The sequence below is a fragment of the Chiloscyllium plagiosum genome, unplaced genomic scaffold (genome assembly GCF_037043375.1).
Source record: "Chiloscyllium plagiosum isolate Xiang-an unplaced genomic scaffold, Cpla_swu_hap1 HiC_scaffold_9, whole genome shotgun sequence".
NCBI lineage: Eukaryota > Metazoa > Chordata > Chondrichthyes > Orectolobiformes > Hemiscylliidae > Chiloscyllium > Chiloscyllium plagiosum.
The window spans coordinates 70,994,385-71,006,831 of NW_028270147.1; the positions used below are offsets into that span (position 1 = coordinate 70,994,385).

The 12,447-nt window shown below is 38.6% G+C and overlaps 1 protein-coding gene across 3 annotated transcripts in view; it reads right to left on the reverse strand.

The window, feature by feature from the left end:
* Positions 1–8,894: 8,894 nt before the first annotated feature.
* glis1a (GLIS family zinc finger 1a) overlaps positions 8,895–12,447 on the reverse strand; it is a 401,984-nt gene continuing 398,431 nt past the window's right edge. For 2 of the 3 annotated variants that reach the window (XM_087990769.1, XM_087990768.1), the window contains exon 11: positions 8,895–10,769. In XM_087990769.1, the coding sequence (XP_087846895.1) occupies positions 10,633–10,769 (137 nt within the window). In that variant the 3' untranslated portion in view covers positions 8,895–10,632. The remainder of the gene's footprint in view (positions 10,770–12,447) is intronic. The other variant, XM_087990770.1, reaches the window with a different exon arrangement.

A 12,447-nucleotide genomic window follows, 5' to 3' on the forward strand; every position in this document is an offset into this window, starting at 1 on the left:
TCTTAAGCTTGCATCCAAATCATTAATGTAAATGACAAAAAGTAGAGGGCCCAGCACCGATATTTACTTAATGCCTTTAAAGAATTAATTGCATCACCTCAAGTCACAGAAGCATGATCCAAAATGATGTGAATTTGTCACATAAGAAAATGTCCTGACAAGTACTCAAATCCAGAGGTAACAAAAGCATATCTGAGGGTTTCAGCAGCAGATGAGCTAAGGCAGGGACAGAAATGGGAAAACCAAAAGAGAAAATGCTGGAAAATCTCAGCAGGTTTGGCAACATCTGTAAGGAGAGAAAACAGCTGACGTTTCGAGTCTAACTGACCCTTTATCAAAGCAAAAATGGGAAATGTTATGAAAGAAAAGGTGGACAGCTACATGTGAATGTGATCCTTTTTCAATATGAAAAAAATGTGCAATATCCATAAATCTAATTTACATCAAAGCATATTGCAAAGGTTTTGTCTCAAATTGTCTTAATTTGTATCTTTCGTCAACGAGTTGCCATAATAAAGGTCTCCACCAAAGTAGCAATGTAGCAATCCTTTGGTTTGTCTCCCCACAGATTTATTTTTAGTACTGTCACATATGACTATCATATCCCATTTCAGTCTCTTAATTTGAATCCCTTGTAATTTCTGAACATTTCAAACCATCTTTTCATGTTTTTGAGACTACCTTATGATTGACTCTATGACTCTATTGATATTTGTCTCATAACTTTTCCCTTTAATTTTTATTGTAAGCAACAGTACAGAGGGTCAGTTGTCATTTCACTACACAGCTAATGTATGGTTGATAATAACAGAGGTGGGATTCAATTGCCTTTCTGCTTGAGATAGACTTGGGGTCTGCCTCCTGATCCTACTCATTGTGAAAGTCATGGCGTAACCCCCATTATTCAGTGACTCACAAACATCTGAGAATGTTCAGAGAGAAGGAGATCACAAAAGGACAAAGTGCTTATCAGTAAAATAAACATCATGTCATTTCTACACTATTAAATAGTCGTCATTTCTCTAACTTTCCTAGGTTTTCCTCATTTTTATACCCTCAATGTTAAAACAGTATAAAAATTTGTTATCCAAAATGCACATTACTACATCAGCTTTTTCTTTTCACTTTTGTCTTTTAAATGCAGCATTAGAATTCTGAACATTGGACACGGGAGATGAATGAGTGATAATTTCAAAACCCTGAACCAAGCTACTCATAATTTTAGTTGTCTGTTTTGCTAAAGGCTAGTCTCAATTTTCATTTGTGAGCAGTTAACTTTCTTGAGGCCATACAACTGGACTCAATCACAGGCTATAAAGTGGCACAGATCTAGTAGATAAACAGTCCAGAATAATGAGGCATTTCAATACAAAATCCTCTTAAAGCATTGCCAAACTCAGAATTAGCTCTAAATAATTCTTAAGAACTTCAGTCTTATATTGCATTGGTGCAATATGTTTCAGTTTGACGATAAGATACATATGCATATCCATTGTACATCAATTTAAAGTTAATGCATCAAATTGAGGAGTGACAGCAACAGTGAAATTGTTAGCGGCCTTCAGGATAAATTAATACTGGTAGGATTGATAATAGATTTGGGAATAACACAGCAGTCCATGTGCCTGTTATCGATTTGCAAAGTGCAGGGTTAATATTCCCTTTAGCTCTCCCACATTTACATTTGACCTCTATTAGCATGGCTAGTAGTGCCTGTATCAAATTGTACAATTCATGTCAGATGGTGTCTTTGTCTTTTAGTATGATAAATACTTTATTTTAGAATATAAATTAAAATGCTGTGCTATTCCTTGCATTCACACAACATCATTGGCTCACTGCACTCTCACTAATATTACCCACTTCGCAGGATTTCAAAACTGGAACTCTTTACTTCCTTCAATCTTCCCTTCTTTCGGCAAATAGCATACCTTTAAAAAAGAATCTTGTTAAGTCTGAATTATTACTTCAAGTTTCTTCTAATTATTACTTCTATTACTTACATGTCTCATCTTCTTGCACTTGCTTCTCCAATGCGAAGATATACTGTAAATCCAACTCAAGCACCCAAAAACATAATAGAGGCGGATAGCCTAGTCCGATATTGTGAGAAACTGCATAATTCAGAGGTCTACCATGATGAAACTGCATAATTCAATGGTCTACATTCTTGTGGTGTAATGGAGTTAACTGCATAACTTTAATATATCATTAAATAATGATGGTCTAAGGTCACATGAGAGATTCTGGCAAGAGATCTCAAGGAGGAGACAATTTAGACTCAAACTGTAAATAGAAAGTTTGTAAATGAAAAGTTCTTGTTGAAATGAAAATTGACAGTGTTAAAGCTATTAATCCTTACACCCTAACAAGATGGCAAAACAAATCTGATAATTATAGTGGTTCAGATGGACACTAATGATCCCATGGCAATGTCCAAAGGGAGGCACTTCCTTTATTTTCTTACTGTTAATTTGTCTCAAGGGCTGTTATTAAAGCTGACAATCATACTCTTCTCATTCTGCAATTTGATGCACGATTTAACCATAAAGCATTTAAACAGGTCTTACGAATTTCCCATGTGTTCTGAACAATCATTGTCCTCAATCAATTCAACCATTCATCTCATTATTGTTTTTCAGAGTTAAGGCATGAAAATATATAATCTCTCTTGATTTATTTAGGCCTTTCAAGCTTTAAAGGTGACTTCTAAATTTTTTTTTGCAAATCCAGAAGATACTCAAATGTGGCATAAGCAATGATGAGTCTCCTAAGTACTTCAATGGCAGCTAGGGATACAATATTCAAATCTTTACTTTACAGAGAAATAAAACATTGATTTGTTACTAATTACAAAAATACACATACAGGTCTTTAACAATTGAATCTTCTTTTCATTCCTAAAAGACAGCAAACCATGGTAACTTCGTTACACATTGAAGAAAAGCAAATCGGTATAATACGGGACATCAAGACTGCCAAAGCATTCACAGAATTTTGAACAAATGTTTTTATAATATTTCCCATTTCATTTCTTGTCAGTTTATATTCAGTGAAAATACAAGGAAACTCTTGAAAGGTTCCTGATAAGATTAGTACATAACTCATTTTTCTTGATTTTCTGTTGAGTCATTTAACTCAGTCTCCTGCATGGAGAATGGGCATGGAACTACCATCCCATCTCCTGCCAATGCCAGTTAATGATGAAGCTTCAATGCTGGAGTACAATTTGAGGTGAATACTTCTCCCACTGCTTTTCTCTAAGCAGCCTCTTGCTAATCCTGCACCTCATAATCGAGCTCTGACTGATAGCTTAAACTCTGCATTTTAACTTGGCATTGCAATCTACTGTATAGGAAACATATCTAGAATACTGTCCAACATATGTAATTTAGCAACTGATTTTAATTAAAATATCTTTCTTCTTACTATCAACGTTTGTCATTTTTGACAAGATTTTCCAGGTTTCAGTACATTTTTTTGATTGTTATCTAAAACAATATGTACCGTGAGAACAAATAAAATAATTTATACAGATAACAGCACTGCTGCTTCACAGCGCCAGGGACACAGGTTCAATTCCCACCTCAGATGACTATCTGTGTGGAGTTTGCACATTCTCCCTGTGTCTATGTAGGTTTCCTCCGGGTGCTCCGGTTTCCTCCTATGGTCCAAAAAAGTGCAGGTTAGGTGGATTGGCTATGTTAAACTGCCCATAATCAGAGGTAAATATAGGGTAGGGGAATGGTTCTGGGTGGGTTACTCTTCGGAGGGTTGGTGTGGACTTGTTGGGCCGAAGGGCCTGTTTCCATACTGTAGGTAATCTAATCTAATCTAATAACAACTGCTGGTGGTTTTATAAAACCAGCCTATAGGTGTGATTTTCATTCATAAATTTCCATTAACATCTTTAGTGTTCAGTGTTCAAATCAGCAACACACAATAATTATAGCTCAAGAAGCCAGTTAGCCCTTTGTCCCTGTGCTGGCTCTCCAATTGGGCAACTCATCTAGCGCCACACCTCCATCTTCTCGCCATAACCCTGCATATGCTTTAATTTTAGATGATAATGTGATTTCATCTTGAATGCCCCAATTGAACTTGCCTTCAGCACAATTTCAGGAACCACTTTCTAGATCTGAATCACTCCCTACATGAAAAATTGTCCTTGTGTATCACCTTTGCTAACTATCTTGAATTTGTGCCATTTCATACTCAATCTTTTCACCAGCAGAAACAAATTTTTCCTGTCTATTCTGTCGAGATTCCTCATAACTTTCAATACTCCTATCAAATTTTCTTCTTCCCAGGGTGAAGGATTCAATAACGTGAGGTCACGCTTTCAAGGTGAGAGGTGGAAAGCTTAAGGGCAAATACTTCACACAGAGGGTGGTGAGCGTTTGGAACGCGTTGCCAGCGAAGGTGGTAGAGGCAGGCACGGTAGATTCATTTAAGATGCATCTGGATAAATGCATGAGTAGGTGGGGAGCAGAGAGATACAGATGCTTAGGAATTGACCAACAGGTTTAGACAGTACATTTGGATTGGCTCAGGCTTGGAGGGCCGAAGGGCCGGTTCCTGGGGTGTAAATTTTCTTTGTTCTTCTTTGTTCTTTGTTCAAATCTCCTCATAAAATCCTCCTCTCAAAAATGAGTTTAAAATATCCATGTAGCTAGCTGAAGCTCCTCTTGCTTGAACTACTCTCACAAATGTTTCTGCACTCTCCCCAATGTCTTCATATCTTCCCTAAAGTGTGGTATTGAGATCTAGACACAATGCTCCAGTTGGGAACAAACCAATGTTTTTTTACAAATTTAACATAACCCATTTGCTCTTGTAATTCATGGCCCATGAGTAAAGCTCAGGATTCTCAATGCTTTATTAAATGCTCTCTCAACCTGTCCTGCCACCTTCAATGACAGATGCACATACCCTCTGTTCCTGCACCCTTTAGAATTATACACTTTATATTGTTCCTCTGTGATCTTCCACCAAAATGAATTTGTTGCAAAGTAAAGAAGTTCTCCTCCTCTCTCTCGAAATGAAGAATTTCTCCCCCTCTCTCTACAAGTAAAGAAGCTCTCCTCCTCTCCCTACAAGGTGAAGAGGCCTATTCACCACACCCAGACCACTTTTTTAAAGGATAAATTGAATTGCCTTGGAAAAAAAACTGTCTAAAACTCAATAACTGCATAACATTTCTTTGTATTAATTCTCATCTTGTACTTTCCCATCCATTCTACCAAATGGAGTGCAGGTTCATAGCTCCTTGAAAGTGGAGTCGCAGGTAGATAGGATAGTGAAGAAGGCGTTTGGTATGCTTTTCTTTATTGGTCAGAGTACTGAGCACAGGTGTTGGGAGGTCATGTTGCGGCTGCACAGGACATTGGTTAGGCCACTGTTGGAATATTGCGTGCAATTCTGGTCTCCTTCCTATCGGAAAGATGTTGTGAAACTTGAAAGGGTTCAGAAAAGATTTACAAGGATGTTGCCAGGGTTGGAGGATTTGAGCTATAGGGAGAGGCTGAACAGGCTGGGGCTGTTTTCCCTGGAGCGTCGGAGGCTGAGGGGTGACCTTATAGAGGTTTACAAAATTATGAGGGGCATGGATAGGATAAATAGACAAAGTCTTTTCCCTGAGGTGGGGGAGTCCAGAACTAGAGGGCATAGGTTTAGGGTGAGAGGTAAAGATATAAAAGAGACGTGTATGCAATTAGCTGCCTTGGAAGTGGTAGAGGCTGGTACAATTGCAACATTTAAGAGGCATTTGGATGGGTATATGAATAGGAAAGGTTTGGAGGGATATGGGCCGGGTTCTGGCAGATGGGACTAGATTGGGTTGGGATATCTGGTTGGCATGGACAGGTTGGACCAAAGGGTCTGTTTCCGTGCTGTACATCTCTATGACTCTATAAATCATCTCAGTTGGTTTGAAGTTCGAAACCATCCTCCTCACAGCTCATAACGTTTTATAAATTTATTATCATTGGTGTACATTCTTTACCATTTGTTATTTGCAACTAATGAATAGCTTGCACTATAGCAGATGTGACTGGATGTATAACATGTCAAACAGTTAAGTCCTTGGACAATACTGGCCTAGATGTTCTGGTGACCATAATAGTTGCCATTATTTTGTGCTGAAACAGTCAAGAGTTCACAGTCATGACTCCATTGAAACCGGAAGCAACACTGGAGTCTGCACACGAGCAGCTAATTTCCAAAATCCACAAGGTGCTCCCAGCAGCTCCAGGCTTCTCCTGAGTATAAGCTGATGAAGCACCTCCAGACTGCAATCATTTGAAGATAAAGGTGAAGTCGCCAATCCTACCTGACCACTGGGCTGCATTCTCATGAGAGAAGGGATGACTGGTAGTAGTTTAACTTTGAGGAGTGTTTTTCAAGGTAATTTCAGCTAGTGTAGGAATTGAATCCATTACGCAAACCAGCCAACATCTATGAACTAATTAGAACCTCCACTCTTCCAATCTTGAAATTGAGCAGCTTGTTAAATGAGGTCTAACACGTATTTTAAGAGGGTAAAAAACTTCATAATTATTGCTAAAAACATTCATTGGCTATAGAGAGTCATGTAGTTATACTTGCTTTTCTCGGTCAGACAACAAAGTGATTTTCCCATTGGGCATTCCACATTATTTTTTTCTGAAGTTTGCTTAGAATATTTTTAACTGCTACCTTAAATCCCACGTGTATATCCCCTTTCGTTTATTTCAGTATCGACAAATCTAAAAACCAAATGAAGTGAAGGGATTCAAAAGTTTTTAATCATGGGAATTCTGTAATGCAATTGGGTGCTTACCCTGCTCGACGACATCACTGCCACTGCATACCTGGAGATCTTCTTCGCTTGGTGGAAGAAACATAGTTAAATCTCTGCCATAGAGATTGAAAGAGTTCAGTAAAGGTCAAGTGTTTGCCTTTGGTTGTTAACTGACAGCATTTGTCTCTCTACAGTTAGCATTCAATGAGTCAGGAGTCAAATCTTCCATGTGCCTACGCTAAGCTAGCAGTGTTGGTGCAGAAATGATCTAGTAGGAAAGGAACTTTACTTTTCCCAGAGCTGCCTGTTGAGAAGAGGGTGGCATTTTGAGAAGCTTATGGACCTTTCAAAGCCTAATCCGTGTACCCACATCAGAAGTGGAGATAGCTGATTTTGACGTGACTTCCTCTTTTGATTGTCTCTTAAAGTGGGTCTATCGGCCAAGCTCTTCACAAAGTGAGGAAGCTCTCCTCCTCTCTCTACAAGGTGAAGAACCCTATCGGATGAGTTATCAAATTCACCACACCCAGACCATTTATTTTAAAGGATAAATTGAATTGCCTTGGGAAAAAAACTGTCTAAAACTCAATAACTGTATAATATTTTCAGAAACAGTTTCTGGATGGACGGAATTAAAATAAAGAACTTTTGAGCATGGGGCCCACATACTACACGAGGAGACGGTCACTCCTTGAGCACTAATGTTGGTGGTGGCATCCCATTCCCCATCTGGCAAATGATGAAACAGGATTTGAATAGAAGAGAATAACCTTTATTGTCACTTGTACTCCAATATAGAAGTACAGGGGTCCAGTGAAAACTTTTTACAATGGCTGCCTTTTAATGGCGCCATCTTAGCTTCAAGTACCTAGGTACAAATCTTATAGAGTAGAAAAATATAGTGTTGTTATACAAAAAAGGATGAAAATGAAAGCAGTTGTATTACTTACAGTGTCTGAGAACAAGTTAGAAATGAGGTAGTTATAACACTGATGAAGGGGACTTACATTGCAATCTGGTAAAAACAAAGTTCCAAACAGCAGCAGCTCAGCATGTGGCTCCAGGCCCAAGTCCAATAACTGTCCCATATTGCTCCAGCCTCCAGTCTGCTCCTCACCGGCACTCAGCAGCAATAAGGCAAGTCACGCTGTACCGGATGTTTTTCACCTCACGTCACTCTGGGACTCGGGGTTCCTCTGCTGCCATTGCTCTGAGATTCAGGATTCGCCTGGTGCCGTCACTCCGGGATCCGGATTCCTCTGGTGCTGTCGCTCCAGGACATTTGAATCCTTTGCTGCCATCGCCCCGAGACTCGGGATTCTCCCGGTACTGTCGCTCTGGGATTCGGGATTCCCCTGGTGCCGTCACTCCAGGACTCGAGATTCCCGTGGTGCCATTGCTCCGGGATTCGGCCCAAGACTTGGCCCGTGCTCATTCTGCTGCCGCCGTGGGACATGGCTTGCGTGCTCAGCTTCCGCCAGGTCTCTGGTCACAGCTCATCTCCCTTGACTCCTTTCTCCAAGTAGGGCTGGTTAAAAGATTGTGGGCGGGCGGGAAGCAGAAAAAATACTGCAAAGAGGGAGAAAACAAAGAAAGGAAAAGGAACTGGCAAGCAGAGGAGCTCCAACTGGAGCATCTTACCCTGCCGCCATCTTGACAGAATTGGAGGTGAGTGTTGATACATAAGTTGGTCTCAAGGCATCTACGCTCGAAATCAACCACACATAATACAAAAAGAAAACAGAATTGAGCAGAAATTTTACTAAACCATATCTGTATTGACAGATCAATCACAAAAAAGAAATGAATGAAAGTAGTATTAATCGGAAATAACTGTGGAGTAGAACACATTACTTTGTGTATAAATGGTTGGGGTATAATAAGAGAGTTGACTAAATCCATGTGTGGTCCCTTGGGCTTGCTGCAGTTGGATCACTGAAACCTCAGCCCACAAATAATACCAATGAAGTATATTTTGCACATATGGTTCAGTATAAAATATGTTTATAAAATGTATTTGCAATATTTGCAAACATATGTTGGATTGCTGTGAGGTCTGAAACAACAGCTCAGCATGTCTTTTAGGCATAGATGACAACAAATGTAATTCCATTAATGTGCTTTTAATTGTTCCTTCAACAAAAATATATAAAAATGTAAAATGCCATGAATACTCAAAACTCCTTACATTATGTACATTATGTTGACGCAAACATTTTTGTACAAAAAGAGGATCTGCTAGCTTTAAGAGACTGGGGACAATTGGATTTAAAATTAGCAAGTAACACATTCTTTACAAACCTATACCCATGATATTTTACATTGTCCTTAGCAAGAAAAACAAGTTATGAACAACAGTTACAAAACAGGGTGCTTTTTTGCACATCTGGATGCCTGAAGCATGAGTATCAAAAGTGCACAGCAACAATATATTTCATAGTATTTGGTTATCAAAACACTGCAAATGATGGAAATGAGGCAGAAGGTCCTAGAAATGCTGAGCAAGCCAGTGCTCCCTCTTTTAGTTTTTCTCATGTTATGTGGATTCAACGCAATACTGGTTAAGTACCTTTATGTCAACATATTTTTTGGATTTTGTGGATGGATATACAGGTGAACGGTCTTTCTGCCTCCAACCCTCCTTGCTTATCCAAGCTGGGGGCCAACATCGATACGCACTGGCTTGCCTGCACCAGTGGCTAGTTTCCTTTGCAGCCAACAAATCTTGGCATGGGACATGAATTCAGTGCCTTTCAACTCAGAGGCAGGGAGCTATCAATTGTGCAGCTGCCAGTCCTTGCACCACAAGTTGGTCACTATTGATACAAAACCACTTTGAGTTATATAATACCTTTTGATCGAGTAAAATACCCAAAGCACTTCACAGGAAAATGGGCAAACAAGCCGAAGGTGTGGTGGTGAGTTATAACTAAAAAGATGGATGTTAACAAAGTCTTTGAGAGACAATAATGGGAGAAGCAATTGGAATTATGGCTGCACACATTAAGAATTAAATTAGCTTTGAGATTCCATTTGACCTGCTGTGCATTTCCAACATTTTCTGACTTTAAGTCTTATAACTTATGCTTAAGCAAAATAAAGAAATGGTTAAAAAAAACATGGAATGATCCAATCTCGCTTGAATAGTGGTGCTGCAATGCTACAGGTGTTGGTGTCAAGCCAAAATGGAATAACGGAAATGTGAGGATGGCCACAAATTTGAAGCTTTCCTTCCCTTTGATTGGGGATTGAATGTTTCTGCATAAACATTTCCGTGAATGAATGGGACTAGTATTTTTAGTGGATAAGTTACATGTCATTAGACTAAATGATTTTTCTCATTGAATTGTTTTACTATTCTTAATATTGCTACAATTTCTCCACTCTTTAGTACAAAACGTAAAAATGCAATTTTTGTTCCTTTTCTTTATTTCAATTTTGAACATGGGATAAAATTAACAATTTCAATAGGGATCTTAGGCGATATGTCAAAAAATGATGGGTTGGCTCCAACTACATGCTGACGAACAGAAAAAGCTTGCTGATGATGAGGCTTAAATTCACAATGACAGCTGTGCTGATCTGTCTGATATACACAGGGGTAACACTTATTAGCATTGTATAATAGACATGCACAGTAATGTGCTTATACACAATATCTACCTATCATTTCATTTTGGATGCTGAGCAAATGGAGTTAGTATATAACCTATGGATGTTGGAATGTAATAAGATACATTGAATAATTCAGTATAATTGCTTAGTATTCAGTCTTTGTAAAGTAACTCAAGCAGAAATGTGACAAGCAGTTTTTAATCCAGTTAGGAAAACACAGAAGAATCAGATTGATTTCAGGTCTCTGTGTAGACAGAGGACAACTGACTTACAAAACGGTCAATGGTGTTGACCTGGAAGAGTCCATTGTCTTCTAACTCATTTCGCAATGTTTCTCCAAATGTACCTTGAACTTCTGGGACAATATCAAAACCTGTGGAAAGAATTCCGCAAATATTTTCTTCAGGATTTGTAATACTAATTAATTGCAATTTTGCAAACTTGCACTCACAGCACAGAGCCTTATAGGTTGGAGGATAGATTGAAGAAAGAAAGAAATCAGAAATGAAAATCAAATAGAGAGGTTTGGTAATGCTAGTTCACTACGGAAGATACAACTAAAAGACTGACTGATTTCTAGTTTCTCTGTCAAAATAGGATATCTGATTTAGACAACTGCCAAACGTATTAACCTGGAAGATTCCATTGTTATGCGTTCATTTTTATTATTGTTAATCAAAGTAGAATACAAATGTAAAAAGTTAGACTTGTCTTACAGCTGTTATTTTATTAAATGCAAGGTGTAAAATGCTTTTTGAGAATAAATTTTGTAAAGAAACCAAGCTAGGCAAACTAAAACTATAAAACACCCAATAACTACAAACATGACTTTGTCCAATTCAAACAATATAATAAGATTAAAAAGGGGTACTTAATTAAACTTGGCATGGTATAAATTTGCTACAATTAATAGGTAGAATAATTCACTTCAGTGGACGTTACAATTCAGAGATAATATCTTGGCAAGGTCAAAATTACTACTTCTCTGTAATTAGAATCATGCCTAAAATAATTTGCAAAACAGTATCAACATGGATTCTGTTTACTTCAAACTAGACTCAAGAAGAAAAGCAAATAAATCTCTTTATCACACCATCAAATGTGAGATTTTTTAATATACTACATACTGTTTGTGTAATAAAATTTACCCAGCACCCAAAAAAGATTCTACTTAAAGGACAGTCAATACTTATTAACATTTGCTTGTCGAAATTTCTGGGGTCTTGGGTCCAGGGAGCAAAGTTTTCTTGTGTACTGTATATAATTGTGTGTGTGTGTGTGTGTGTGTGTGTGTGTGTGTGTGTGTGTGTGTGTGTGTGTGTGTGTGTGTGTGTGTGTGTGTGTGTGGTAACTTTCTGAATGTTATTTTGTTATGTGCGTTTGCGATGTGCACTGTTCCTGCTGATGGAAATTAAAAGTAGTAGGGAAGAGGAGCAGGCATACAAGCTTTCTTTTGCTCTTTGGGGGTGACAGGAGGAACACAGCACCATAGCTTATGACAATTCTTCTGACTCACCAACTGATTATCCCCACAGCCACCACAGTGAAAATGTGAAAGTTAGTCTCAGTTGAGCTACATCAGTCTCAGGAAATTATTTCACAACACATCTCACCAATACCACTCATGATCCTCAATGGGAACCATCAAAATAAACTAATGTAAGAACAACTTACATTCACTTGTGATTGAATTTCTAGTTGATTTACTTGGAAAGTAGCTGAGAATATGGATTTTTGGTCCTTGACTTTTCTACCAAGGCAGGCAACACAAGACAGGAAAATTCAGGGCATTTGTCTGAAGGGTTTGTTTGGAAGCTGGGGGGGGGGGGGGGGGTGCTGGGAAGTTGGCAGAGAATGACAAGTTTTCAGGCAGCAGGTAAAGAATGGAGTTTGGTTCTCTGTTGCCAGGTACATACTGAGGGTGATCACAGAGGCTACCACAACCCTGGCCTGGTGGTTTAAAAGGTGTGTCTCAGTTTTCTGGGACATGACCCCACTTGTTTCATTAAACATTTTCCATCTAACTTCAAACTTCACATGCCATACCAATT